At 53.3% G+C, this 27,932-nt stretch overlaps 1 protein-coding gene across 1 annotated transcript in view; it reads right to left on the bottom strand.

The window, feature by feature from the left end:
- Positions 1–982: 982 nt before the first annotated feature.
- LOC136384624 (neuronal acetylcholine receptor subunit alpha-7) overlaps positions 983–27,932 on the bottom strand; it is a 51,046-nt gene continuing 24,096 nt past the window's right edge. The window contains exons 4-10 of the mRNA XM_066355013.1: positions 20,948–21,057; positions 15,147–15,226; positions 13,332–13,499; positions 12,245–12,439; positions 11,228–11,314; positions 7,684–7,793; positions 983–1,907 (exon numbers count right to left, since the gene is read on the bottom strand). Of these exons, the coding sequence (XP_066211110.1) occupies positions 1,401–1,907; positions 7,684–7,793; positions 11,228–11,314; positions 12,245–12,439; positions 13,332–13,499; positions 15,147–15,226; positions 20,948–21,057 (1,257 nt within the window). The 3' untranslated portion in view covers positions 983–1,400. The remainder of the gene's footprint in view (positions 1,908–7,683; positions 7,794–11,227; positions 11,315–12,244; positions 12,440–13,331; positions 13,500–15,146; positions 15,227–20,947; positions 21,058–27,932) is intronic.

Here is a 27,932-nt window from a genome sequence, read left to right on the forward strand (position 1 = left end):
TTCCCATTGAAATACTGGTCAGTTAGTTGATTTAAATTTACTTGTTATTTATTTTAAATATTATATTTGTTCCCATTTTGGTTTTTTTACTTTAAAATAAGATATGTGCAGTGTGCATAGGGATTTGTTCATAGTTGTTGTTTTTTTTATAGTCCGGCCCTCCAACGGTCTGAGGGACAGTGAACTGGCCCCCTGTGTAAAAAGTTTGGGGACCCCTGATCTAAGCGGTAGGTACTTCACCATGTAAATTTTAAAAGGAAGGTTCCCTTTGCTTTTAAAACACCCATCTCCCGGGATCCCACCCATTCAGCCAGCTTTCTGGGCTGAGATAGGCAGACAAGCTGTGGGGAGGCAGGTCCCCCAAAGCCAGAAACAACAGTGTGAGCTTGCCAGTCCCCTCCTGCTGACCATGGAAGCCACGGGACACATCGTCTCCTCCTGTTTCTGCCACACAAGGAGCAGGAAGAGATCTCCACTCTCCTTCCCCTGGTCCCAACACAATACTTTCAGGTTATGCTGTGGGCTGTACGTATCCACAAATTTCTAAGACTAATCCACTCCAGTATGTGTGCATACATCTGAGGCATTCTTTAAAAAAAAAAAAAAAACATACACACACACACAGATGGCTTAATTTAGCTTTAGCTATTACATTGGGCTGGTAATTCTAATAAAACTTGACTATGCTTGGGAATTGCAGAATAGAGCCAGCTCTCTGAACCACCCAGTGTCTCCCGGGCAACATAGAATCTGCAGAAATCACCCCCCCCCCCCCCATTACTTGACTGGGTCTGCTCCTTCCATAGGCATCAGGCTGGTAAAAACATAATTTGCAAGATCACCTGGGTCTTCCTCTCTTTTGGTTTTTTAAACGTTGAAACAGCGTTAAGACAATCCCCCCCCCCCCCCCCCCCCCCCCCCCCCGTCTTTGGTCAGTAACATCTGCGTTGTAGGGATACCAGCAGTCCGGGTTTTTCTGTTTTCATTTGGTTTCGTTGTGGTTCCTGTCACCCGTTACCGGTTGGGATGGGTTTAGTGAGGGTGCTTTATTGTTATGTGTGGGTCCCCCATCTAGGTTGGTACATAAGCCAAAGCAGACGCTGAGCGGTCACGGGGACCTTCAGGACAGGTGACACGCGGGCATGCAAAACCAAGGTGGCAAGGCCTCCAGGGCACTCCGGGCCACCCCCACCCCCCCACAGGGGCTCGCCAGGAAGCGGGGACCCGGGCAAAATGACCTTTCAGGGAGAGCGAGGATGTCCAGCAGCCCATCTGAAAGGACCAAACCCAAACGGGCTGACCTCCTGTTCCTGAAAGTGACAAGGGGGCCATCACCAACGTGACTGACAGGGGCGCGCGATCGGGTCTCCCTCCTCCGCGCAGGTGGGGACCCAGACCAGTCACGCGAAGTCCTTGGACACGGCCTCGACGAAGTTGGGCGCGGACATGAGGATGCCGATGGTGCAGATGATGGTGAAGACGGAGAAGGCCATGAGGCACAGGCGGTCCACCACGCAGGCGGCGAACTTCCACTCGCTGCACACCTCCTCGCTCTCGTCCTGGCCGCGGAAGCGGTTGGCGATGTAGCGCACCTCCTCCAGGATCCTGGCGAGGTCCGGGTCGCCCTCGGAGGGCTCGTCGTGCGCGTGCGCCGGGGAGCAGGCCAGGCGGCCGCAGACGACCCCCGAGTCCGGGGTCGGGGCGCAGTGCACGCCGTCCAGGCCGCGGAAGCCGATGTAGAGCAGGTTGCCGTTGGCGGCGGGCGGCCCGGCCACGGCGCCCGTCTCCACGCTGGCGAGGCTGCAGCGGCGCGGCGCCCGGTGCTGGCAGGCCGGGCGCACCTTGTCCTCTCCGGGCCTCTTCATGCGCAGGAACCAGGCGCACCAGTTCAGCAGGATGATCCTGGTCTGGGGAGACGCAGCGGGGCGTTAAGGGCGCGCGCACCAGCCAGGCCCTTCCCGCACCGGCCAGGCCCTTCCCGCACCGGCCAGGCCCTTCCCGCACCGGCCAGGCCCTTCCTGCACCACCGGCCAGGCCCTTCCCGCACCGGCCAGGCCCTTCCCGCACCGGCCAGGCCCTTTCCACACCACCAGCCTGGCTTCCTGCACCGGCCAGGCCCTTCCCGCACCGGCCAGGCCCTTCCTGCACCGGCCAGGCCCTTCCTGCACCACCAGCCTGGCTTCCTGCACCGGCCAGGCCCTTCCCGCACCGGCCAGGCCCTTCCTGCACCACCAGCCTGGCTTCCTGCACCGGCCAGGCCCTTCCCGCACCGGCCAGGCCCTTCCTGCACCGGCCAGGCCCTTCCTGCACCACCAGCCTGGCTTCCTGCACCGGCCAGGCCCTTCCTGCACCGGCCAGGCCCTTCCTGCACCGGCCAGGCCCTTCCTGCACCACCAGCCTGGCTTCCTGCACCGGCCAGGCCCTTCCCGCACCGGCGAGGCCCTTCCTGCACCACCAGCCTGGCTTCCTGCACCGGCCAGGCCCTTCCCGCACCGGCCAGGCCCTTCCTGCACCACCAGCCTGGCTTCCTGCACCGGCCAGGCCCTTCCCGCACCGGCCAGGCCCTTCCCGCACCAGCCAGGCCCTTCCCGCACCGGCCAGGCCCTTCCTGCACCGGCCTGGCCCTTCCTGCGTCCCCGCCCCCGAGGGTGTGTCGGACGCCCCTATCCCACGGGGACGGGCTGAATTCTCCTCTGCAATGAGCACACCTCCACGTGGGGAGAAAAACCCTTCTTAGAAAGAGAGCCCGGAGCAGGGCACGAGGTTTTCCCTCTCTGATCCTTCCTTATCTGTGACCAGGGGCCACCCTCCCTCACTCCGTGTCAGGTACCCAGAGCATACTGCACATCCCCAGGGGCCTCCCGGAAGGCTTTAGATTGACAAGGGCACCCGGGTGACATCCGGCAGATGCTGCTAAACCCCTGGCTTGAAGTGGTTCACCCTGTCACAGCAGATCGCTACACCCCTTGAAAATGATGCCCTATGGTAGCAAGGCGAGCTTTGTTTTGTTTTTGTTTTGTTTTTAAAGCAAGTGAAGAGACCCTCTGGTCAGATAGCTCAGTTGGTCAGAGCATCATCCTTAAAGGCAGAGGTTGCAGGTTCGATCCCCAGTCATGGCACATAGAGGAACAGATCAATGTTCCTCTCTCTCTCTCTCTCTTTCTCTCTTCCTCTCTCACTTCCTCTCTCTCTCTCTAAAACCAATACGATAACTGTTTTTTTAAAAAAGCAAGTGCAGAGAAAGTCAACAATATGAAACAAAAAGCCGAGGAGACAGGCACTGGCCCAACAGGTGCTGCGATGTCAAAGCCCATTAAGTTGCTTTGACATGTTTCAAAAGCAGACTTGCGCTAAGGGGGCTCTGAGGGGGAAAAGAAAACACAAGGCCCTCGGACACTAAAGGCGTATTAACTGAGAGAGTTTAGACCCTGTAACCTAACTCCTTAGACTGCACGGAAGACCAGGTGAGATCACAGGAGTGGGAGACTTTGAACAGGCTGTCCACCATTCTGTAAAGAGTCCAAAAGTAAACATTAGTTCAGCCTGGTGGGCCCTGAGACTTCTGTTTTTTCCTCAGCTCTGCTGGAGTCACACAAAATCACCCACAGACACTCTATAAAGCAGTGGTCCCCAACTCCAGGGCCTCGAACCGGTACCAGTCCGTGGGCCATTTGGTACCGGCCTGCAGAGAAAGAATAAATAACTTACATTATTTCAGTTTTATGAACATCGTTCAGACTTTATATTTAAGTCTGAACGATGTTTTATTTTTTAAAAATGACCAGATTCCCTCTGTTAAATCTGTCTAAGACTCACTCTGAATGCTTGTCTCGGTCACGTGATACATTTATCCGTCCCACCCTAAAGGCCGGTCCATGAAAATATTTTCTGACATTAAACCGGTCCGTGGCCCAAAAAAGGGTTGGGGACCACTGCTATAAAGGAACAGGCAGGCTGATTGCTAAAAAAAAAAAAAAGAATAAGAAGAAGAAGAAAGGGAGGGAGGGAGGGAGGGAGGGAGGGAGGGAAGGAGGAAGGAAGGAAGGAAGGAAGGAAGGAAGGAAGGAAGGAAGGAAGGAAGGAGGGAGGGAGGGAGGGAGGGAGGGAGGGAGGGAAGGAAGGAAGGAAGGAAGGAAGGAAGGAAGGAAGGAAGGAAGGAAGGAAGGAAGGAAGGAAGAAAATTCACTTGTAAAAGTAGTTAGTGGGCCGGCTTTGGCCACCAGGGCCATAGTTGGAGGACCTCTGACCCAAGGTGTTTTATAATCACGGGTTGCCCACGCACGGAGATGACACTGGAGAAGAACCATGCTCTTGTGTATCCCTCTTGTGAAATAAGGGAACCATCTGGAGCCTCCATTCCAATACAGAAAGGCATTTTGGCAAGTTTGTTTGGGACAAGAACCTGACAACTGGGCCCGTTCCCTGAAACTATCCAGAGACCAGTTTTATTTCCATTCTGGTTTATGACTCTCGGCCAATTCCACCGGCCACCCACAGGGTCCGTCTTCCATCTGTGAGCACGGGCAGTGAGTTGTAAAGTTCACGTCCGTGGCACTTTCTTGGCAATCATTTCTATGACCTCACGGTTGACTGCGGTAGAAATCACACTAGCAGTTTTACCTCGGCTATCAAGGTAACCCTCAGCCATAGCAGCAGGTGGCTCTCCATATATCCTGCCTGCATCCCATGATTATATCTCTCCAGAGCTGGGAGAGTCCTGTCTACTGACCCTCGTAGGCTTTCCATGTCCAGTAAGATCAGAGACATTTGTCCCACATAAATCTTCAGGCCACGGTGGCCCTCCACATCTTGGGCCTTTGAAGGCTCGATGAAGTCAATGTACGTCCCCGATTTACAGATAAAGAAACTGAGGTTCAAAGAGGCCAATGCATTGGCTCAGGGTTTCACAGATATCATGCCACCTAATAGAGGTAGACTTCTGCAGCCTGATGTGTAAACACCTCTACTGGGTTCTGTCTCAAACTCCCGGGGCTGTTGCCCAGCCTCACCTGGACCAGGGCCTGAGAAAGCATGGTGGGCCTGAGTGCCTCCAAATGAGAGGCAGCCAGCCGGGCACCCGGAGAGCTGAGTGGTAGGGCCAACAGCCTCTCCTGCTGTGTGGTGGCTCTGTGCCTCCCCCCCCCCCGGGGTCCCATCTCCAGCTAATATGACCCACGCCACCACGTCGATTTTGAATGCCAGGGCCTGAGTAGTTAGCTTTCAAAGTGAAGGCATCGCAAAAGGTGGAACCATCTCTCCTGGCACTTATCAAACTGTGCTTGTGACCCCTTCTGTTAGGTCATGGTTTTGTTTCTGCCTGTGCAAATGTCACATAATGCCACTGCACCCGGAAGTCTCTTGTTCGTAGCAACATATCATCATAAAAGCCCCTTGGAGGCTGTTTATGTTTCAAATACACTTGGAAAGAAGAAAACACAGTGTGCTGTGTAAAATGGGGGAGAGAGAGAGAGACAAGCCTCCCACTTCATTTTTCAGCCATTGGTCTTCACTCTTGCGCTGAGAGAGAGGCACATAATTATTGCTCTTAATAAAGATTTTTTTTTTCTGGGGGGAACTGTCAAGCATTACCAGGGCCTTAAAACTAGTTTGGCGTCTTTATGTCTTACCTTCCTTATTTTTACATCAGCCCAACCGTGAGAAGTGAGACTCTGTGTTGATATTTGCATAAACCAACCCCGGAAGGGTAAAAAGAAGGAACTAATTCCAATGGTTATCGGTGTGGGTGGTGGGAGGAGGTTGAGGGGCGGGGACGACAGGGACAGAATTTCTGTACCTGTAATTTTACTTTGGTAGCCTGTCAGTGTATTGTGGCAGGGTTATAAGAAAGTCAGGTGAGGAAGTCTTCAATAGGTGAATGTGTACACAGGTGTCCCAGCTTGGTAAGGAAAGGATCTTCTCAGAACAAGCCCGTTTACGGGGGCGACGTGCCCTGTATGTGACGATAGGAGATGGCTCTATTTATGGAAGCTCAAGCTACTTACTGCTGATGCAGTGAGCCATGAGAGGGGGTTGTTTTGCAGGGTAAGAACTCGCCATGGGAAAGGAAGTAAGAGGAAACAGTCACTTTGTACAGCCTTTTTTTTTTTTTTTTTTTGAGATTCCACATGTGAGTGAAACACAATGTAGGGTACTTGATTTCTCTGTCTGCATCATTTCACTAGCATAACGCCCTCTGGGTTCATCCATGTCGTCGCAAATGGTAGGATTTCCTTTCTTTTTTACAGATGAGTCATATTCCACGGTCGAGAGGCACGAGGACTTCTATGGCATCCATTCACTTATTGATCTAGGCATCTAGGCTGTTCCCAGATCTTGGCTCTTATAAATAATGTTGGGAAGTCTTATAAGTGGTTTTAACCTTGGCTGGCTTTAAAAGTATACAGGCTGCAAATTGACAAAATTGAAATCATCAAAACTAGTGGCCGTCCCTGCGTTGACTTTGGGTCACTGTAAATTACGGCACGATAGATAAATACCGTTAGAAGGCCCAGAGCTCCCTGTTCCTGGAAGTCACACAACATGCATGCTTCTCTCTTGCAACGGCATTTAGTGCCTTGGCAAGTCCCGGATACCCTTCCGAACTTGGATGCCAGGGTCTCAGAAGACGGGCTCGTTTCTGACAGGAGAGGGCTTCCTTAGTTTCCAACAATCCCCTAGGCCACCCTCTCTGGACAGGAAAACTGGAAGGTCTGCAAGGCCCGGGTAAGAGGCAGGTGGGGTCAGCCCTCTCCTGCTGGGGGTCTGCCGCACCACGGTGAGGTGGGGAAAACCCAGGGTCTGGTGGGCCTGAATGTCCAGGAGGGTGGGTGTGCAGCAGTGGACACTGAACTGGAAAGGCTCAGAGCACATGTTGGGGAACATCTGCAAACATCACACCATTGTTTGCTCAGCAGCAGAGAAGGTGGGCGTGACCAGCAGAGAAAGTAGGTGTGGCCTGCAGGGTGGGTGTGGCCTGCATAGATAAGGGTGTGGCCTGTAAGGAGGTGGGCATGACCTGCAGGAGGAAGAGGGCATGGCCCGCAGGGATGGGTATGGTCTGCATGGGTATGAGTGTGGCCTGTGGCCTGCAGGGGTGTGGGCGTGGCCTGCAGGGAAGTGGGCGTGGCCTGCTTGAAGTGGGTGTGGCCTGGGCCAGGACAGGCTATTGTGTTCACTCCTCTCTTTTTCATCTATTTTCTTTTATCCATTCCCCGTTCCACTGGAAACTTCTTTATTTTCTAGGATTTCGATTAGACGACATCCCTCTGTGTCCTGAATGCGTATTTTGTACACTGCTCGCTCTATTTCCTACTGTTTGGAGGAACCAAGGTGAGCTGTGTGCTTAGCTCTTGTTCCCTCGCGTCCAACCGCCGCATGGGTCTCCACAGTGTGCGTGCAAAAAGCAGTAAGTGGTTTGAAACTCACTGTGCTAGCCAAACCCACCTGGCAGTCAGCGCGCATGAGCCCGGCTCTGGGTGTCCAAGTGTAAGAACAGCGCCCAGGGCGCTGAAAGCATGCCCCCCACCACCACTAATCCACCCCCCCCACACACAGACGCGCAGGCAGGGGAGGTCACCTGAGAAGTCCCACCCTTACTGTAGGAATGCTAGCTGCCGTGGGGTTTTCAAACCCCCTCCAGGGAGGGGCCCTGACTCTCTGCGGGGCGGGGCAGGAGGAACGGACCCACTTGGGCATCTTGCCGCCGTCGGGGTCGTGGTGGTGGTACTGCAGCACAATCACTGTGACGACCACGGAGAGGCCCACGATGATCATGGTGCTGGCGAAGTACTGAGCTGCAGAGAGAAGGGACGCGGGGTGAGACTCCACCTCCATCCACCACACCAACCTCCGGGGACGGAGAGTGGACCCATCTCCAAGGAGATCTACAGCACCTCGCAGGAGGTGGGGATGCAAGAGTTCCCGCGAGAAAGCACGTGGACCTCTATATATATTGCAACTGAAAACACCTGGATGATGAGAACGATCGTGATGAGGTAAGGCACGGGCGTGCTGCAGGTGAGATCAGAGCAGACCAAAGGGTCCCTGGGAGGAACTTCTGCAGGTGGACATTTGAGACATCAAATCAGCACCAGGGATCACAAGGGGAAAGAGAGTGAACCACACCACGACCGTGGTGGGCTGAATTGTGTCCCCTTAAAATTCCTGTGTCAAAGCTCTAACTCCCAGGACCAGAGAAAGGGACTTTCTTTGGAGATGGGGCCTTTGAAGAGTAGATTCAATTAAAATGAGGTTGTGAGTGGGGCCAGATCCAGTCTTACTGGTCTCCTTGTAAAAAAAGGGGACATTTGAACCCACAAAGAGACACCAGTGACCCACACAGAAAGGGAAGCCCAGGTGATGACACAGCAAGAGAGTGGTCATCTCCAGACCAAGGAGAGAGGCCTCAGAAGAAACCAACCCTGCCAACACCTTGATCTTGGACCTCCAGAACGACGACCATATACATTTCTGTTGTGTCAGCACCCCCCACACCCAGTCTGTGGGATTTTACTGTGGCATCTCTAGCAGATGAATACAATGACCTAGGGAAGGTACCAGGGTCAAAGGACCTCACAGCTGAAATGTCAAAACAGAGGTCAAGGCCAACAGCATTCCGTCCTTCCAGACGTGAACTGTGGATGGGCCGAGCATTTCTTTCTCCATTGGCTCATCCGTCGAGGTAGAGCCCGCCCACTGCCTCACGGAAGACGGTTTCTGTCCCAAGTCCCCATTCGGGCACTGTGTGGAAAGGAATGGCCTAAGACCATCAAGTTGAAAGATGGTTCCTCATTCTCTGGATGGCATTGGGAAATAGGACGCCCACAAAGGCCTTTCATACCAATCCGTGGTCTCTCTGGCCAAAATACCACATGTACAGGGGGCTCCACCGAGAAGGACCTTCTCCATTCACGAAGCCTGAGACTGTCCACGGAAGGCTCCCCATTCCTACCCACCCTAGTCAATGACCCAGGGTGCCCCCCAGGCGGCGTGGGCCAACACAAGTAGTCACAGATGCCATTCAGTTTCCGTCCTCCCCTGTCAAGGGGGAATGGTGACTCCCATATTAAGCCTAATATTCCCCTGGGAGAATTCTGTTTGCTTCTTGTCCTTGCGTCTGGCCTGTAGGGCTGGAGCCCTGGCCAGAAAGTGAACCCTGGCTTCCCTGGCAAGGGTACCGGATCTTGACCACTGTACCTCTGAGCATGTTTCTACTTGTTCCCATTCAAGGAGGCCCCCAGCCACCAGTGATGCTGTCTCCTGTATCTTCTGGCCCTCCCTGGGCAGAAGGTCATGCTTTAGACCTATGTGTCCTGCTCATGTATCCTCACATGTGTTCATTTTATACAGAGACATCAAGTTATGCCAGGAAACGGTGGGTAAGAATTAAAGTATGGTTGTTTCCATGTCTTGGCCACTGTGAACAATGCTGCAATGAACACGGGGCTGCATGTGTCTTTATGTACCAATGCTTTTGAGTTTTGGGGGTATATATCCAGTAGAGGGATTGCTGGGTCATACGGTAGTTCTATTTTTAGTTTTTTGAGGTACCACCATACTTTCTTCCATAATGGTTGTACTACTTTACATTCCCACCAACAGTGAATGAGGGTTCCTTTTTCTCCACAGCCTCTCCAACATTTGTTATTACCTGTCTTATTGATAATAGCTAATCAAAAGGCGTGAGGTGATATCTCATTGTAGTATTGATTTGTATTTCTCTAATAGCTAATGAAGATGAGCATCTTTTCATATACCTGTTGGCCATTTGTATTTTTTCCTGGGAGAAGTGTCTGTTCATGTCCTCTTCCCATTTTTTTTTATTGGATTGTTGTCATTAGATGACTGGATAAAGAAGATGTGGTACATATATACTATGGAATACTACTCAGCCATAAGAAATGATGACATCAGATCATTTACAACAACATGGATGGACTTTGATAACATTATACTGAGTGAAAAAAGTAAATCAGAAAAAACTAAGAACTATATGATTCCATACATAGGTGGGACATAAAAATGAGACTCAGAAACATGGACAAGCATGTGGGGGTTGGGGGGGAGAGGGAGGGAGTGGGGGAGGGGAGGAGCACAAAGAAAACCAGATAGAAGGTGACAGAAGACAATTTGACTTTGGGTGACGGGTATGCAACATAATTAAATGTCAGAATAACCTGGAGATGTTTTCTCTGAACATATGTACCCTAATTTATTAATGTCACCCCATTAAAATAAAAAAAAAACCAAACACATGCAATAACCCATTTTAACAACCTTATGAGCATTCTTTTACACTAGTTTTCTTCAGAGAACGATCTGTAAGCACATATACAAAGAGGGGTTTAGTTTCTCTAATTTTTCCCTTTTTATTCCATGATATATTCTTTACATAAAATTAATTGGAACTTGTAAAAAAAAAAAAAAAAAGTGTGAGCCTTTCTCATTTTTCACAAAGGGTTTGTGGGCACACAATGATTCCTGATAAAAAAAATAATGAATCTCGGGCCCTGGCCGGTTGGCTCAGCGGTAGAGCGTCGGCCTAGCGTGCGGAGGACCCGGGTTCGATTCCCGGCCAGGGCACATAGGAGAAGCGCCCATTTGCTTCTCCACCCCTCCGCCGCGCTTTCCTCTCTGTCTCTCTCTTCCCCTCCCGCAGCCAAGGCTCCATTGGAGCAAAGATGGCCCGGGCGCTGGGCATGGCTCTGTGGCCTCTGCCTCAGGCGCTAGAGTGGCTCTGGTCGCAATATGGCGACGCCCAGGATGGGCAGAGCATCGCCCCCTGGGGGGCAGAGCACCGCCCCTGGTGGGCGTGCCGGGTGGATCCCGGTCGGGCGCATGCGGGAGTCTGTCTGACTGTCTATCCCCGTTTCCAGCTTCAGAAAAATGAAAAAAAAAAAAAAAAAAAAAAAAAAATAATGAATCTCTAATGGTAGAATCCCTTGACTCCCTAACAAGCATGAAGGGGAGAATTAGAGAGGAACCGTTTCTGCATCTTAGAGGCAAACTGCAAAGCTGGACTCCGCGCTCCCCTCTCATGGGTGCCCAGCGGAGCAGAGGTCGTGAACCTTTCTGAATAGTCACAGTAATCCGTCTCTTCATGGCAGAAAGCAGGGGCCAGGGCAGCTGTCTGTGATCTTGGGAGCACATGCGTTGCTCCATCCTGTGCTAGGAAATCCCGGGCACCCTTCAAGCCCACGTCTCCGAGGGGAGCCCGACACACGCTTACCTATCAAGGGCACCGAGTCGGATGTAGCAGGCATGATCTCAGCCACTAGCAGCATGAAAACCGTGAGCGAGAGCAAGACTGTTATCCCTGAAACAAAACCAAACCATAGGGCGCCTGAGACAGACCGGCCACCAGACCTCAATGCCATCGAACAGTTGGGGGGCTGGCTCCCCTGTGGTTCAAAGAACCAGGGAGTGGCTGGGAGAGGAGAAGGCGGTGTGTCTAAGACATTCCTGAAACCAAGGGCCTGGTTTTGGTGTGTTTATGGGATGGGCGTTGCTCTGGGGAAAGTCACGTCATTTACCAGCATACCAGAGAAGTCCCTGGAGGGGTCAGATTTGGGGGCCAGAACTTCAGAATGAAGCCTTGGAGTTAGTGCTAGCACCCCTCATTGTCTTTATCCCATGATCATGGAGAAGGTACAGTCTCATTTGGCGGGAAGAAGAAAACAGCCCATTCGAAGGCTTTGCTGCGTAGCAGCTGTGACACCTTGGGGGAACTGGGCTTGAGAATGATTATCTTCCCTGCGGACTCAGTATGCTCTTTGGTCTTGCTGAGAATTGGAGACACTCCTTTCGCTATTCTAAATCTTACGTTATCTTCCGATGGGATGACCCTTAGGAATGGCAGTGTGTAGGGGCGCGTAGCATAGGCAAGATGGTCATGGATTAGACTGAGTTATTTCCTGTGCACAACGCATGCTCACATGCTGGCTGGTGGCCACCGAAAGGCGGATGGGGTGGTGGGAGGGAAGAAAACCCAAGTCCCCCTATCCTCCGTGTGGGATCGGAGAGGCTATGGAATCTCAGGAGGGCGTGGCATCCAGCTCTGAGCCGATGTCATGAGTCTGTGGTGTCAGGGAGACGTCCCGGACTAGGAGGTCAATGTGTGATATGCCCCACAGACCCTGTGACATCTCTGCACCCAGAGCCCCTGCTGTGCTCCGGCACTCTCCACAGTGACGCCCACAGAGGGGACCTCCAGGCAGAACCCTCCCAGCAGAGATGGGGCGCTTACCAAGGGAGATCTTCTCTCCGGAGTCTGCAGGGAGCAAGAAGACCAGGAGGGCCAGGGCCGAGATCAGCACACAGGGGATGAGCAGGTTGAGGCCGTAGTAGAGGGTCCTGCGGCGGATGGTCACCGTGAAGGTGACGTCCGGGTAGGGCTCCTTACAGCACTCATAGAACCGCTCGTTCCGCTTGCCAGGGATACCTGCACGGGGACAGGGAGAGAAGGAACCGTCGTGCAAGCGAGATCACCCTATTTGTTTCTCTTCTTTTTTCCTTTCTTTCTTTTTTTTTTCTTTTTGTATTTTTCCGAAGTGAGAGGAAGGGAGGCAGTCAGACAGACTCCCACAGGCGCCCTGACCAGGATCCACCTGGAAAGCCCACCAGGGGGCGATGCTCTGCCCATCTGGAGTGCTGCTCCATTGCAACCCGAGCCATTTTTAGCACCTGAGGCGGAGGCCATGGGACCATCCTCAACACCCAGAGCCAACTCGCTCTAATCGAGCCATGGCTGAGGGAGGGGAAGAGAGAGAGAGAGAGAGAGAGAGAAGCAAGAGGGGGAGGAGTGGAGAAGCAGATGGGCGCTTCTCCTGTGTGCCCTGGCTGGGAATCGAACCCAGGACATCCGCACACTGGGCTGATGCTCTCTACCAGTGAGCCAACCAGCCAGGGCCTCATTATTGTTTTTTTATTTAAAATCTTCCCATGACTGGGAGCATGCTATCCAACATGATTTTCAGAACAGAGTAGATTCGAATGAGTAGATGATGTAAGGGTGGCTTACATTGGCACTGGCTCATGGAAATGCTGCTTAGGAAGCACTGCATTATCTAATTGCTTTCGTCTCTAATCCCCCCAGCTCTCGATAAATCACGGAGAAGGCCACGGGGTGCAAGGACGGCTCACGCCAAAGGGCGGCGGGGGCATTCCCAAACCTCGAAGCACAAGCCCCGGAGAGAGAGGGGGAGACAGCGGCTTTCCCCTCCAGACAGCGAGCCTCCAGTCTCCACCGGGCTTACCCATGAGGTCCCAGAGCCTCCAGTCTCCACCGGGCTTACCCATGAGGTCCCAGAGCCTCCAGTCTCCACCGGGCTTACCCATGAGGTCCCATTCTCCGTTCGGGATATAGCCGCTGATATCCGCCTCCTGCATCTGGAGATCCAGGGACCACCCTCCGTACGACCAGGACCCAAACTTGAGCGTGCACTGCTGCATGTCGAAGGGGAACCAGCGCACGTCGATGTAGCAGGAGCTCTTGAATATCCCTGCGCAGACGAGAGGCCCCGTCAGATACTCAGCGGCTGCACACACCGCCGGCGGGGAGGGCCAATGGGTGTGGCCACCGGGAACCAGGCGGGAGTCTCCTCAAAAAAACACACAACAGAAACAAAAACAAGAGCATCGCCCCCTGGTGGGCATGCCAGGTAGACCCCGGCTGGCCGCACGCAGGAGTCTGTCTCTACCTCCCCGCTTCTCACTTCAGAAAAATATAAACAAAACAAAAAATCTGAGAACTAGAACCACCCTGTGTTAGTGGCAGACATGAAAAAGGGCACTTTGGGAGGTGATGCGAAATGTTCTAAAACTAGACGGTTGCACAACTCCATGAAGTTACTAAACAAACACGTCGTTGAACCACACATTTGAAACGGGTGGGCAGATGGTATACTGTGTGAGTTTCCTATCCACCAAATAAAGCTGTGAAAAAATAAATAAAAATAGGAGGTGGCAATAAACCCAAGTGGCTCTTTCATAACCAAAGTCTCGACGTCAAAGCTGGTGCCCAAAACACGCTTTGCCTGTTCTTAGCTTCACGGGGCAGAGAAGAACCTCGATTCCCCCACCCCACCCCACCCCCGCCACCAGGGGCACACCCGGCCCTAAGCCACGCAGTTCCACAGGCTCCCGGCAATTTCCTCGAGCAGGCTCCCAGAGTTGCAGAGGCTAGGACATGAAAACAAACCCCAGACACAGGTGGCTCAAGGGTCAGGAGCTCTGCTGACCCTCTGTCGCTAACATCAACCTCCGTCTTCAAAAACAGTCAGAGGCACTGTGTTCTGCAGGTGTGTACAGGAGTGTGTGTCTGTGTTGTGTGTGTGTGAGTGTGTGTGTGGAGGTGGTTGCAGATTTTCCGGAAGCAGCAAACTCATCCTGGAATTTGATGGGAAAGTACATCTAAAAAAAAATCGTCTAAAGGATTTTTCAAATCCTGTTGCTATTCATAAGGCGTGAGGCCATGTTCCAGAGCCGTGAACCAGTCAGTCTGCACCGGGGTCCTGTGAGTCCACAGATATGAGGAGGTAGAAAAGTGTTGATCCCAGGAAGCGGTTAACTACTGACCGGCTAAGAGAGGGGAGAGACACTCACTCAGAACTAAGTCATAGGCCCTGGTCGGTTGGCTCAGTGGTAGAGCGTCGGCCTGGCGTGCAGGGGTCCCGGGTTCGATTCCCAGCCAGGGCACACAGGAAAAGCACCCATCTGCTTCTCCACCCCTCCCCCTCTCCTTCCTCTCTGTCTCTCTCTTCCCCTCCCACAGCAAGGCTCCATTGGAGCAAAGATGGCCCGGGCACTGGGGATGGCTCCTTGGCCTCTGCCCAAGGTGCTAGAGTGGCTCTGGTCGTGACAGAGCAACACCCTGGAGGGGCAGAGCATCGCCCCCTGGTGGGCAGAACGTCGCCCCTGGTGGGTGTGCCGGGTGGATCCAGGTCGGGCACATGCGGGAGTCTGTCTGACTGTCTCTCCCCATTACCAGCTTCGGAAAATACAAAAAAAAAAAAAAAAGAACTAAGTCACAAAGGAGCTTAAGTCCCATGGAAGCCCCTTGATCTGGGATCTAACTGGCAGGTGCTCCTCAAAGCCCATCCTCAAACTCACCTTGCCTAACTGTAGAAGGGCCGATGAAGTGAGCTTACCTGGAGGGAGATACTGGCAATGCCCAGAAGAATTCACTAACACGTTGGTGTGGAATGTGGCATCAAACCGCTCATCGGCGCTGGAAACAGAAAAAGGCCCCTGTGAACAGGCGCTGCCTCCTCCTCCCCACCCCACCCGGGTGCCCTCAGCTCTGCCATCGCCGCCGTGCGAGCAGCTTGGAGAAGTGCTGGCCACCCCGGCACTGGCCTGCAAGAGTGTTTTGCAGCTGACCTGGGGAGGTCTTCTCAGGGACAGCTTCAGAGGGGCCACTGTCTGCCCCCACCCCCCATGTTGTGTGAATGGTGATTTTTCTCATATGCATCAGAAACCAAGTTCTTAGCAAAAATGACACCTGAAGACAATTTAGGAGGACATGAGTAGCAGACGGGAAGTTCCAGTCTATCTGCAGGACAGAGGGAGGAGGACACACTGCCACTGTGACCCCCATGAGGACAGGAACTCTGTCCCACTGTGTTCAAAGCTTGAAAGGGCCCATTCTTAGGAGGTGCTTAACCAATGCATCTTTTTTTTCTTTTTTTTTTTAATTCAGTGAGAGAAGAGGGGGCAGAGAGACAGACTCCCTCATGCACCCGGTCCAGGATCCACCCGGGAAGCCCACTGGGAGGCAATGCTCTGCCCATCTGGGGCATTGCTCCATTGCAACCAGAGCCATTCTAGCGCCTGAGGCAGAGGCCATGGAACCATCCTCAGTGCCTGGGTCAACTTTGCTCCAATGGAGCCTTGGCTGCGGGAGGGGAAGAGAGAGACAGAGAGGAAGGAGAGCGGAAGGGGTAGAGAAGCAGATGGGCGCTTCTCCTGTGTGCCCTGGCCGGGAATTGAACCCAGGACATCCACACACCAGGCCAACGCTCTACCACTGAGCCGACCTGCCAGGGATGGTTTTGCTTACTTCAAGTGAGAATTTCTTCTTGTCTGTTGTTTTATGTGGACAACAAAGACCATGAGCATCTGTGAGATCTGCGAGTCAATTCTGGGAGGACAGAAAAAAATAACCAACTCCCTCCAAGCTCTTCCCACACGCAATTGGATTGATTTAATTGAAAAGACCCTTGAGATCGCAAGACAAATGGGTAAAAAAAAATAAAATAAAATAAAAAAATAAATAAAATTAGGTAAAAACCTGTTACCCTTGGCAATGGCTCACCTGGGTGACCCACTGGCGGGAAATCGAGATAAATGAAACCGGACCTATGGTCTCCACGATCATAATTCAGATCTTAACAGTCATGATGGCAGTTTTAGGGGTCCTTTCCCCTTGGCAAACCAGTTTGATACGGAAACGGCCTGAAAGTCAACTCTCACAATAAACATCTGACTGCCGCCACTTTGTGTGATGGGGGCCGTCGGGGGCTGGGGGTGAGGTTTGCTCAGAAGAGGACCCTGTTGCTCAGAACCGAACCTGGAAATAGCTTTTTTTTCTGAGGCAGCGGAGAGATAAAAGGCCCTGGAAACATCGAGTGGCCCAAAGCCACGGCAGGACCTGGGAGGGGACGGTCTCAGCAGATGCCACACTGCAGGGACCAACCATGCAAACACAGCCGTGTCCACCCCAGAAAAACCCCCGCCAGGGCCTTCCATGGGGACAGGCCACGCACACTCTCCAACAGCTCCAATCAGAAAGATAAATGATTTTGGGGAAGCAGCCTCCGGTCTTCCTGCATCCTGATGACAAATGTAAAAATAATCGCTTCCAGACTTCTCCCCAAGATCCCCGACTCCAGGCTGGACCCCGAGGCCCCTCCCTCCCTTACCAGGGCCTTCCTGTCCTCCGGTGGACAATCGTTCATCCTTGCCCGGAGGTAACTCATGAAAAGTGTCGACAGGGCATTAGCTGAGATGTCTTCTTTGTCCCCCTGGCTTGCACAAGCTTCCCTTCGCTTCCCTGGGGTGGGAACACTTTCAGGATGTCTTGGTCTTATCTCTGAGCTCCATCAGGGCCCCCCCTAATGCGCCCAAATCAATCTCTTCTCTTAGAGCTCTGAGGGTTCGTGGCTAATTAGTTTTGGGACCCAGGATGGTTCACTGAACTCTCCACAGCCCTGGGAGGGACAGAGAGGTGGACGGACTCCATGCCCCTGCGTCTGCTCGTGGCCTTGGCTGTCCTTCTGACGCAGTGTTAGACGGCTCGTACAAAGGGATGTGCAGAAGTGTGTGAAATAAAGCGTTAAAATTCCGTTCCTAGCCTGCTGCCCCACCGTGATGCTCCCTGTGGCTTTGCCTCTATGGAACAAAGGGTACAAAAGAGAGGTGATCGCCTGGCCCTGGGGAGGCGAAGTGCCGTTCGTGCCTTTGGGGGGTTACCTTTGGGGGGTTACCATGTGTCCAAAGATGTTAAGTCATATGTGCAAATTTACATGTGCGTGAAGGGTGAGTAGAAAGCACAGGAGCAATGGGACCAATGTGGCACTCTGCTCACCTATGGGCTGGTGAACTGTGATCTAGCATTTGGGAGGGACCTCCTACATCAACTGGGGACCTGAGGCCCCTGTCTGAGGTCCCCAAGTGGCATAAAAGTATCCATCTTAAAAAAATTGTGTTATATTTATTGGGGTGATGTTGCCTAATAAAACGATACACAGTCCTGGCTGGTTGGCTCAGTGGTAGAGCGTCGGCCCAGCGTGTAGAAGTCCCGGGTTTGATTCCCGGCCAGGGCACACAGGAGAAGCGCCCATCTGCTTCTCCACCCCTCCCCCTCTCCTTCCTCTCTGTCTCTCTCTTCCCCTCCCGCAGCCAAGGCTCCACTGGAGCAAAGTTGGCCCGGGCACTGAGGATGGCTCCCTGGCCTCTGCCTCAGGCACTAGAATGGCTCCAGTTGCAACAGAGCGACGCCCCAGATGGGCAGAGCATCACCCCCTGGTGGGCGTGCCGGGTGGATCCTGGTTGGGCGCATGCAGGAGTCTGTCTGCCTCCCCGCTTCTCATTTCAGATAAATAAAAATAATAATGATAAAATAAAATAAACTGATACAAGTTTCAGGTGCACAGTTATATAACACATCTGTACGCTGTATTGTGCGTTCACCACCCCAAGTCACGTCTCCCTCCCCCACCATCCATCCCCCTCTACTCTCCTTGACCTCCCCCCACCCCCCTTTCCCTTCCATAATCCCAACACTGTCATCTGTGTCTATGAGATGTTTTGCGTTTGGGGTTTTGTTTTTTATTTTTCTTCATCCCTTCCCCTTTTGCCCTCAGCCCTGCAACCCTCTTCCCCCTCTCTTCCCTAAGAGCCCCTAAGAGTCTTAAACTCATTGTTAAGAAGCTTCTCCTTTCTTCCTGAAGACCACCCAGCCCTGGTGGGCAGCAGAAATGGGCAGGGGACCCTCACAACAGGCCGAGGGGGAGGCAAGAGGGCTGACCTTGGCCCCCACCATGGCCCTGCCCGCCCCGCCCCGCCCCGGCCACAGCTGGCTCCTGTCGATGACTGAACGTCCTATCGAATTCCTGTCTCCCATATTTATTACACAGGCTCTTGCAGTCATATTCGCTCTTTCTCTCTGGTGTCACTAAAATCAATAAGCTCATCTCCAGAAGCCATGGGCTTGAGCTTCGTCGGCCCCACAGTCCTCGGGGTGCAGGGGAGGGGGCTGCCCCGTCGACTGGCCCTGTGCCCCTGGCAGGAGGCCGTGGGCCCGGCCATCCTGCTGCCAAACATCCCTAGAGCACTCTGCCCGCTGTCCCTCCCGGCCGTGACATTCTGCTCTGTGTCCGAAAACGGCAGAGGCAACAGAGAGGCATCTACCAAGATTTCCATCCACAAAGACCAGCATCATCATGAGGCTTTCTGTCTGGGCAGCTGCTGCAGCTGAGAGAAGCCCAGAGAGGCTGTGGCAGCTGCCCAAGGCTGCACAGCACAGGGGGCGACCGAGACGTCCCAGGGGTCAGGCTTTCTGACTACCTTTCGGACTTCCTAAGGGGAAAACCGCAACAAGCCATTATCACCTGGATCACGCCCATGTGCAGAAAAATCCTTCAACCACAGGCTTCAGAATGAACCAAGCAAGAAACTCCCGGGGTCAGCGCCTGGCCAGCGTGTGTGCTGAGCAAATGTCCCTCCCCGAGCAGCCTGGCTGGACACAGGGACCTTGTTCAGCATCCAGCAGGGGTGAAGCAGCCCATCGCAGCCGTGACACAGAGGTGGGTGGTGCGTGCAGGGCTGCAGCCACTTGGAAGCAGGGACAGTGACTGGCAGCTCAGAAACCACGAGCGGCTCCCGCTGGGGCGGAAACGTCCAACGGGAACAGGGCACGGTGCGGGATGGACAGGTCACGAGGCCACGCTTACGTTGGGGCCACGGCCGACCCAGAAGGACAGCAGGACCCCCTCCTGATGGAAGAGCTCCCCCCAAACACACACGCTACTCTCAGAAGCTGACGAGTGTCAGCCAAGCAGGAGGGGACCCTCTTCCCGGGACAGGACCATTGTGATTCGAGAGAAATGAGACCGCCGGCTGGAGCAACGGAAAGAGTTAAAGTCAACATGAGAACTGGAACCAGCCAACCTCCTGGAGGCAGGTAGTGTGGGACAAGCACACTGTGATCTCAGGGGACCACCATGTGACCATGGAGGGCAGTGGCCTATGGTCAAGGAGACACAGGGCTTTCTTCCCTTCCAGACACAGCTGGCTGCAGCCCTCACTGGAGAATATCTCTTTGAAAGGAAAAGTGTATATATATATATAGGCCCTGGCCAGCTGGCCCAATGGTAGAGCGTCAGCCTGGCGTGTGGAAGTCCTGGCTTCGATTCCCAGCCAGGGCACACAGGAGAAGCGCCCATCTGCTTCTCCACCCCTCCCCCTCTCCTTTCTCTCTGTCTCTCTCTTCCCCTCCTGCAGCCGAGGCTCCATTGGAGCAAAGTTGGCCCAGGCACTGAGGATGGCTTCATGGCCTCAGATGTTAGAATGGCTCTGGTTGCGGCAGAGCGACGCCCCAAGATGGGCAAAGCATCGCCCCCTGGTGGGCATGCCGGGTGGATCCCGGTCAGGCGCATGCGGGAGTCTGTCTCTCTGCCTCCTCACTTGTCACTTTAGAAAAATACAAAAAAAGTGTGTGTGTGTGTGTGTGTGCACACCTGCACTGCTGTTTATCACATTATAGATCTTATAGAACTGGTCATGACAGGATGCTCTGAATTCCCAGTGTGGTTTAGCAAAGACTTGTCACGCTTCTAGAAATAGCATCCACACGGATACCTGCCCCTGTGGCATCTGGTCTTCCAGAGAGACAGCCTTGGGTTACAGATGAGTCCCTCCTTTCCTGACCTCCAGTGAAGGACAATTAAACATGACCGCCTGCCTTTCTGCCATCAGCCGCAGGACAAGCTTCCAAGCGTAGCTTTGAGGTGACAGTCCTCATGCATCAGTGTGAGAGGACAGGGCTCTCCCAACGCACCACAAGGACTGGGTCCAAACAGTGGACTCTGGTCCCGTCCCTCACGGGCCAGCAACTTACGCTGTGACCGTACCTCGGGGGCAAAGAAACGCCACACGAGATCATGCCTCGGAACCAACACGCGTGACAACGTCTCTGCATCTGTCACGCACGGCCCTGCAGACATGGCCCTCCTGGGCCACCGGCTGCCCTGAGCCTACACGCCAAGACTGGGCACACTGGAAAGAGGGTTGAAGGCCACTCCTCAAAGGCTCCTTCCCAAACCTGGTCTGGAGCCATGGTCCCAAATCAGAGAGAGGGCCTGGGACACAGCTACAAACGATGCAAGTGCACTTGCTCGTGAACACGGTCAGGAACTAGATGGTTTCTCCTCGGGCCCCGGGGGATTACCTGTTATACAGCAGGATGTCAGGCTTCCAGATCTGCCCGTCGGGGAAGCGGACGGTCGTCACGCCCGGGTACTCTGACGTGTTCCACTGTAAGTAGTGATCTGTCCAGGACTGAAATACACAGACAACGGCGCTAGAGGCGCTTGGCTTCCTGGCCTCCCGAACCGCGCTCCTGTGAGACAGTGAGGTCAGTGCCAACCCCAGAGAGAGTTCCAGACATTTTATTTCCATAATTGAGTAGCTATCTATAAAAATAGAAAGACACCGGGAATTAAATAATCCCTTCCAAAACGACCACAGAGAACATCAATGTCCCATTTAAGACCTAGCGTGTCACCAGGGCCGTGTTCAGAGGGAGAGGTTCAAGTTCACTCCAGTCCGCGGCTCCAGTCCACGGCCTGCTATACACACACACACCCCTCGTCCCGCCCCCAGCCTTCCCCTCCCTGACAGATGAGTGTTTTCTAGCCGAATGAAGACATGGTTTGCTTACAGAATTTTCCACCAGGATGCTTTGCAAAAATAAATTCACCTAGTTCAACAGGAAGAAGACCCAGGCTGGGAAAAACATAGATTGTTCACTTCCATGAAACGGCTTCACGCGGTGGCAGGGGGATCGTCTCGGAAACTTCGAAGGGCTTGTTGGGGGGGTGGGTGCGTGGGGTACAAGAAGCAGGAACAGTGCTTCTGATGTCCCAAAATGCACATGCTTGGTCTCGGCGGTCACAAGCTCACTCAAGATGCAAGGGCCTATAGGTGAGGACTGGGGAAATATCCATGAACATGTGGGCATGATGTGCAGCTCCCTGGGGTCAAGCCCTAAATTGGGTTTGTTTGTTTTGTTTTTTTGTATTTTTCTGAAGTGAGAAGCGAGGAGGCAGACAGACAGACAGACTCCCGCATGTGCCCGAGCAGGATCCACCCGGCATGCCCACCAGGGGGTGATGCTCTGCCCACCAGGGGGTGATGCTCTGTTGCAACTGGAGCCATTCTAGTGCCTGAGGCAGAGGCTATGGAGCCATCCTCAGTGCCCAGGGGGGCAACTTTGCTTCTAATGGAGGGGAAGAGAGAGAGAAGAAAGAGAGGGGAAAGAGTGGAGAAGCAGATGGGTGCTTCTCCTGTGTGCCCTGGCCGGGAATTGAACCTGGGACTTCCACATGCCAGGCTGATGCTCTACTGCTGAGCCAGCTGGCCAGGACTAAATTGGGTCTTGAGTGGTGTCTGCCAGGGGACAACAATGCCTGGGGCCCTCTGACCCAAGACCACCCACACCAGCCCTACCTGGACCGAGATCTCTGTCAAGACGGTTCTGGTGGGACCAGCCAGCAGGGGCTCTACAAGCAGCATCACCCAGCCCGGGTTGCAGGACCTGTAGGTTTGGGCTCAGTGGTTCCTACAATCAGGGGCTGTGCCCGTCCTGCACCCACGTTGCCCACCACTGCCATCCTGCACCCAGAGCCCCTAGGTCCTCAAGTCCTTGGGAGCCAGATTCTCTCAGAGTTAGAAAGCTACAGGCTGCTTCTCACCCAGCAGGGACCCGGGAGGCTCCTCCTAATCAAACGTGCCCCCCTTCCTCTTCCTGCAGCAAACCGTTCATCTGTATACTTACGTGAGGCACAAACTACCTCCCTCCCCATGGCTCAGACTCAACGTGTGAAATGCAAAGTTACCAAAACCACATCAAAAAGGGGGACAGCCTGACCTGTGGTGGCGCAGTGGGATAAAGCGTCAACCTGGAACACTGAGGTTGCCGGTTCGAAACCCTGGGCTTGCCTGGTCAAGGCACATATGGGAGTTGATGCTTCCTGCTCCTCCCCTTTCTCTCTCTCTCTCTCTCTCTCTTTCTCTCTCTCTCCCCTCTCTCTAAAAATCAATAAATAAAATATTAAAAAAAAAGATTTAAAAAAAAAGGGGGGGACAAAAATGTGAATCTTCAGAACTGTTGAGATGGGGGACTTGCATTCTCGGAACTCCCAAGCTGAGTTTCAGGAAGCAGAAGTCGTAGGCCATGTCCCAGAGGGTCTCAGCAGGGAGCCAAGCCCCTTGGGAAGGCTGTCCCAGTAGTTCTGGGTCAGCCTGAAATCATACAAGGTAGGGGGGGAGGGTGTCCAGGTGAATGATGTCATTTTACTGCAACGGACCTTCGAGAATGGGGACGTGTCCATGCATATGGTGCCAGGGTATCATCTGAGCAACAGAGACTCCGCCCCCACCCAGCCGACGTTGCTGATTAAACGTGGGTGGTGAGGAGATGGGGCACAGAGAACGTGGGCATTGGGTGGAGGTGGGGGCAGCCTGGTGGGACTGAGTGAGCCCTTAACTGGTGAGCTCTGATGCTCTCGGGGAAGAAGGTGTCGAAACAGAGTCACATGGCCTGACCAGGCGGTGGCGCAGTGGATAGAGTGTCGGACTGGGATGCGGAAGACCCAGGTTCAAGACCCCGAGGTCTCCAACTTGAGCACAGGCTCATCTGGTTGGAGCAAAAGCTCGCCGGCTTGAGCCCAAGGTCGCTGGCTCGAGCAAGGGGTTACTCGGTCTGCTGAAGGCCCGTGGTCAAGGCACATATGAGAAAGCAATCAATGAACAACTAAGGTGTTGCAACACACAGCGAAAAACTAATGATTGATGCTTCTCATCTCTCCGTTCCTGTCTGTCTGTCCCTGTCTATCCCTCTCTCTGACTCTCTGTCTCTGTAAAAAACAAACAAACAAAAAAAAAACCAGAGTCACATGGGTGGACGCCCAGGTGGCGTCCTGAAAATCAGAGCCTTGGTTGTTGGTGTGGGAGACGCCACGTATCTGCTGTTGAAAGAACTCCGTCAGTTTTGACAAGTCTTCCGGTCGACTGTTTTGATATTAGAGAAGGAAAGTGGGGGCCCCCTGCTTCTCTCCTGGCCCCAAGACTTTGTTTTCTTGCAGTCTGAGATCACGATCGAGAGGTCAGCCTCAATGGTGGGGCTGCTGCTGTGGCCCCTCAGCTAGCTGCCGACGTGCTGATCTCTGAGCACAGGGCGTGATGTGGTAGAGTTTGGAAATGAAGAAGGAGACGCTTTGGAAAGAAATGCAGGTTATAATCTGACGTCGACCTCGTGGGTGCCATTAGGTCCATCATTAAAATTAACAAGTAAGGCCTTGGCTGGCTGGCTCAATGGTAGAGCGTCGGCCTGGCGTGTGGAAGTCCCGGGTGCGATTCCCGGTCAGGGCACACAGGAGAAGCGCCCATCTGCTTCTCCACCCCTCCCCCTCTCCTTCCTCTCTGTCTGTCTCTTCCCCTCCCGTAGCCAAGGCTCCATTGGAGCAAAGTTGGCCCGGGCACTGAGGATGGCTCTGTGGCCTCTGCCTCAGGCGCTAGAATGGCTCTGGTTGCGGCAGAGCGATGCCCCAGATGGGCAGAGCATCGCCCCCTGGTGGGCATGCCAGGTAGATCCCCATCAGGCACATGCGGGAGTCTCTCTGCCTCCCTGCTTCTTAGTTCAGAAAAATACAAAAAATAATTAGCAAGTAAAAATAATAATAATAATAATAAAGTAAACAATAGCATAAGAAGGACTGGAAAACCAGAGCTAGAATGGTCCAAATTCTGAACAAACAGAAGACTTTTATTTTTCTCTCTAAGAGCCCCTGTGAGTCTCTCGGTGGCTCACAGATCTCTGCAGAATCCGCATGGCTTCTGCCATTTCTTTCATGGACTAAATCAGATTACATCCGGCAGGCCTTCTGAAATAATCAAAACAGATCCACAGAGCACAGTGCACTCGCCGCTTCCTCCCAGAACTGGGATGAGGGAAAGGGAGAGGTCAGCCGCCTTCTCTTCCCTGCGGGCTGAGGACCGGGAGAGCCAGACAGAACCCTGGGCGAGGGTCAGGAGAGAAAACAAAATCAATAAACAGTCGGTCAGGAAGAACTCGCTGTATTTTTTTCTTAACCTTCCTTCCTCTTCTACGTTGGACGTATAGAGAAATCTAGTGTGTGCAGAATATTGACCTGAGATGCCACGGAACGCACGGTGAGGGTTCAGGTGTTCGGAACAAGAGTTCAGCTCCTGTGAATGGCTAAGACCCCGATTTCCTGGGCTGTCGGTCCACAGGTCCACACTCCCTCGGGACCCCGGCCTGTGAGCTTGAAACATAGACTTGCTCTCTCGGATATATACGCCCATTATCCAGGAGGGCTCGGGGAGGGGCGGGTCCCATCGGGGGAGCCTCAAGACCCAGCACCAAGGGGACAGGTGTCTTAGAAGTGGTCCTGGGGCCGCTACTGGGGTTGCCATGGTGACGTCTGAGTCCCTCAGGTCCAGGCTGTGGCCGCGGTGGAAACGGGACCTGTTTTTCAGGCGGAAGCCGGATGGGGCGGAGGTTCGGTCAGGTCACTACCGAGGTCAGTGCCAGACCCCAGGAACTCGGGGTTCCTGACAAGCCAGCCGGGAGTCAGGGTCTCGGCGGCTACGAGAGCCACCGGGGTGACCTTCCAGGTCCATGTGTCCTGTGCTCGGAAGGCCCCTGGTCTCGGTTCCCTGTGGTGCGCCCCCGCGAGCAGGCGTTAGTGGTTCCCCACCTGCACGTGCGCTTGGCTCTTCCCACCCGGATGAGTCCAGGCTGTGTCCCTGGCTTCCAGAGAGTTCTCCTACCTGTGAGCTTCACCGGCCACAGTGCCTCCTGTGACATCTCCAGGAAGTGACTTGCTCTTGATATGTTAACCATATATATATATACACACACACACACACACACACACACACACACACACACATATACATACATATATACATACATACACAAATACACACACACACACACACACCATATACTGCACAGCCTGACTGTAAATGGCCTCTGGGTCCCCCCCTTCCAGGGTCTGCTGCACGTCAACGCCTCCCTAGCAGGTGCTCCAAGCGAGGACTCCAATACGCAAATGAGATCAAGGAAGTGAGTTTTAAAACAAACAAAGTGGAGGGTGCCTGGCGCCCCCCGGGTACAAGTCTCAATTAGAGCGACGCTGCGCTTGAGAGAGATTGAGAGGTCTCGGGAGACACCCCCCCCCTCCCCAAACAAGCATGCTTATTTATGGAGCCGCTGAACTCAAAGCAGCAGTACGCGACCACCCAGTAAAACCAGCAAATCCTCAGTGCCGCTGACAATCAGTTAGTGACGGAGGGCTAAGAGCAGAGGCAGTGAGGGGGGACAGAGCTGCCCATGACCGGCTACGTGAGCGTATTAGGTGTCTCTCTCTCTATATATAAGCACAAAGTCCACAACAGCTCTGTGGTTTAAAGAGCACAAGATACATCCAATTTTATTTGAAATAGAAAAAGAAAGAAGGAAAGAGAGAAAAAAAAAGAAAGGGAAGGAAGAAAGGAAGGAAGGGAGGGAGAGAGGAAGGAAAGGAAGGAAGGAAGGAAGGAAGGAAGGAAGGAAGGAAGGAAGGAAGGAAGGAAGGAAGGAAGGGAAGGAAGGAAGGAAGGGAGGAAAGAATGAAGAAAGGGAGGGAGGGAGGAAGGGAGGGAGGGAGGAAGGAAGAAGGAAAGGAAGGAAGGAAGGAAGGAAGAAAGGAAGAGAGGGAGGGAGGGAGGGAGGGAGGAAGGAAGGAAGGAAGAAGGGAAGGAAGGAAGGAAGGAAGGAAGGAAGGAAGGAAGGAAGGAAAGAAGAGAGGGAGGGAGGGAGGGAGGGGGGAGGGAGGGAGGGAGGGAGGGAGGAAGGAAGGAAGGAAGGAAGGAGGAAAGGAAGGAAGAGAGGGAGGGAGGGAGGGAGGGAGGGAGGGAGGGAGGAAGTAGGAAAGGGAGGAAGGAAGGAAGGAAGGAAGGAAGGAAGGAAGGAAGGAAGGAAGGAAGGAAGGAAGGAAGGAAGGGAGGGAGGGAGGGAGGGAGGTTGACATCACCCCTAGCCCAGAATGCCTTGAGCTTCATCTTACACCAGTGTTCAAATAATATTTGGGGGCTGGCTTTATTGTGTGTCACAGTGTGGTAGCCCCTCCCAGGGTCCCCTTGAAGTCTTTATTGTTTGTGTTTCATTTATTCATTATCCAGAGGTATTCGGGGTCTGTGGAGGGCTAGTGGACAACGCCTAAGAGAGCCCTGCCCTTCCGATGCACACGCTGCAGTGGGGGGGAGGGGAGGCGGAGCCCACCCACAGATAAACAACCAATGGGGTGTCACGGGGTGAGGGGCACTTTGGAAACAAAGTGAAGCAGGGTGCTTGGGACCACGTCTCTGCCTCCCCCTGAAAGCCCTATTGTTGAAACCCCAATCCCAATGAGATGGGGTTGGAGGCGGGGACTTTGGGGGGCAATCAGGTCATGAGGGTGGAGCCCCAGGAAGGGGGTTAGTGCCCCCCTCTTATTTTTTTTAGAAAATTAATTTTAACAGGGTGACATTGGTCCATAAGTGTACACAGATTCCAGACAAACATCACACGATCATTTGAACAGTCAATTATGTTGTCTATCCATCACTTAAAGCCAAATCATATTGTCAGCTTCTATTTGTCCCTCTTTACACCCTTCCCCCCACCTCCTTCCCCTCCCCTGCCTCTCCCCCCCCCCGTAAAAACTGCACTCTTCTCTGTGTCCATGAGTCTCAGCTTTGTATCCCACCTCTGTGTGAAATCACAGTATTGAGCTTTTTCTGATTTACTTATTTCTCTCAGTATCAGATTCTCAAGGTCCATCCAGGTTGTTGTAAATCAGGGGTCCCCAAACTACGGCCCACGGGCCGCATGCGGCCCCCTGAGGCCATTTATCTGGCCCCCGCCGCACACCCGGAAGGGGCACCTCTTTCATTGGTGGTCAGTGAGAGGAGCATAGTTCCCATTGAAACACTGGTCAGTTTGTTGATTTAAATTTACTTGTTCTCTATTTTAAATATTGTATTCATTCCCATTTTGTTTTTTTACTTTAAAATAAGACATGTGTAGTGTGCATAGGGATTTGTTCATAGTTTTTTTATAGTCCAGCCCTCCAACGGTCTGAGGGACAGTGAACTGGCCCCTGTGT

Source organism: Saccopteryx leptura, chromosome 13 (assembly GCF_036850995.1).
Source record: "Saccopteryx leptura isolate mSacLep1 chromosome 13, mSacLep1_pri_phased_curated, whole genome shotgun sequence".
Classification (NCBI taxonomy): Eukaryota; Metazoa; Chordata; class Mammalia; order Chiroptera; family Emballonuridae; genus Saccopteryx; species Saccopteryx leptura.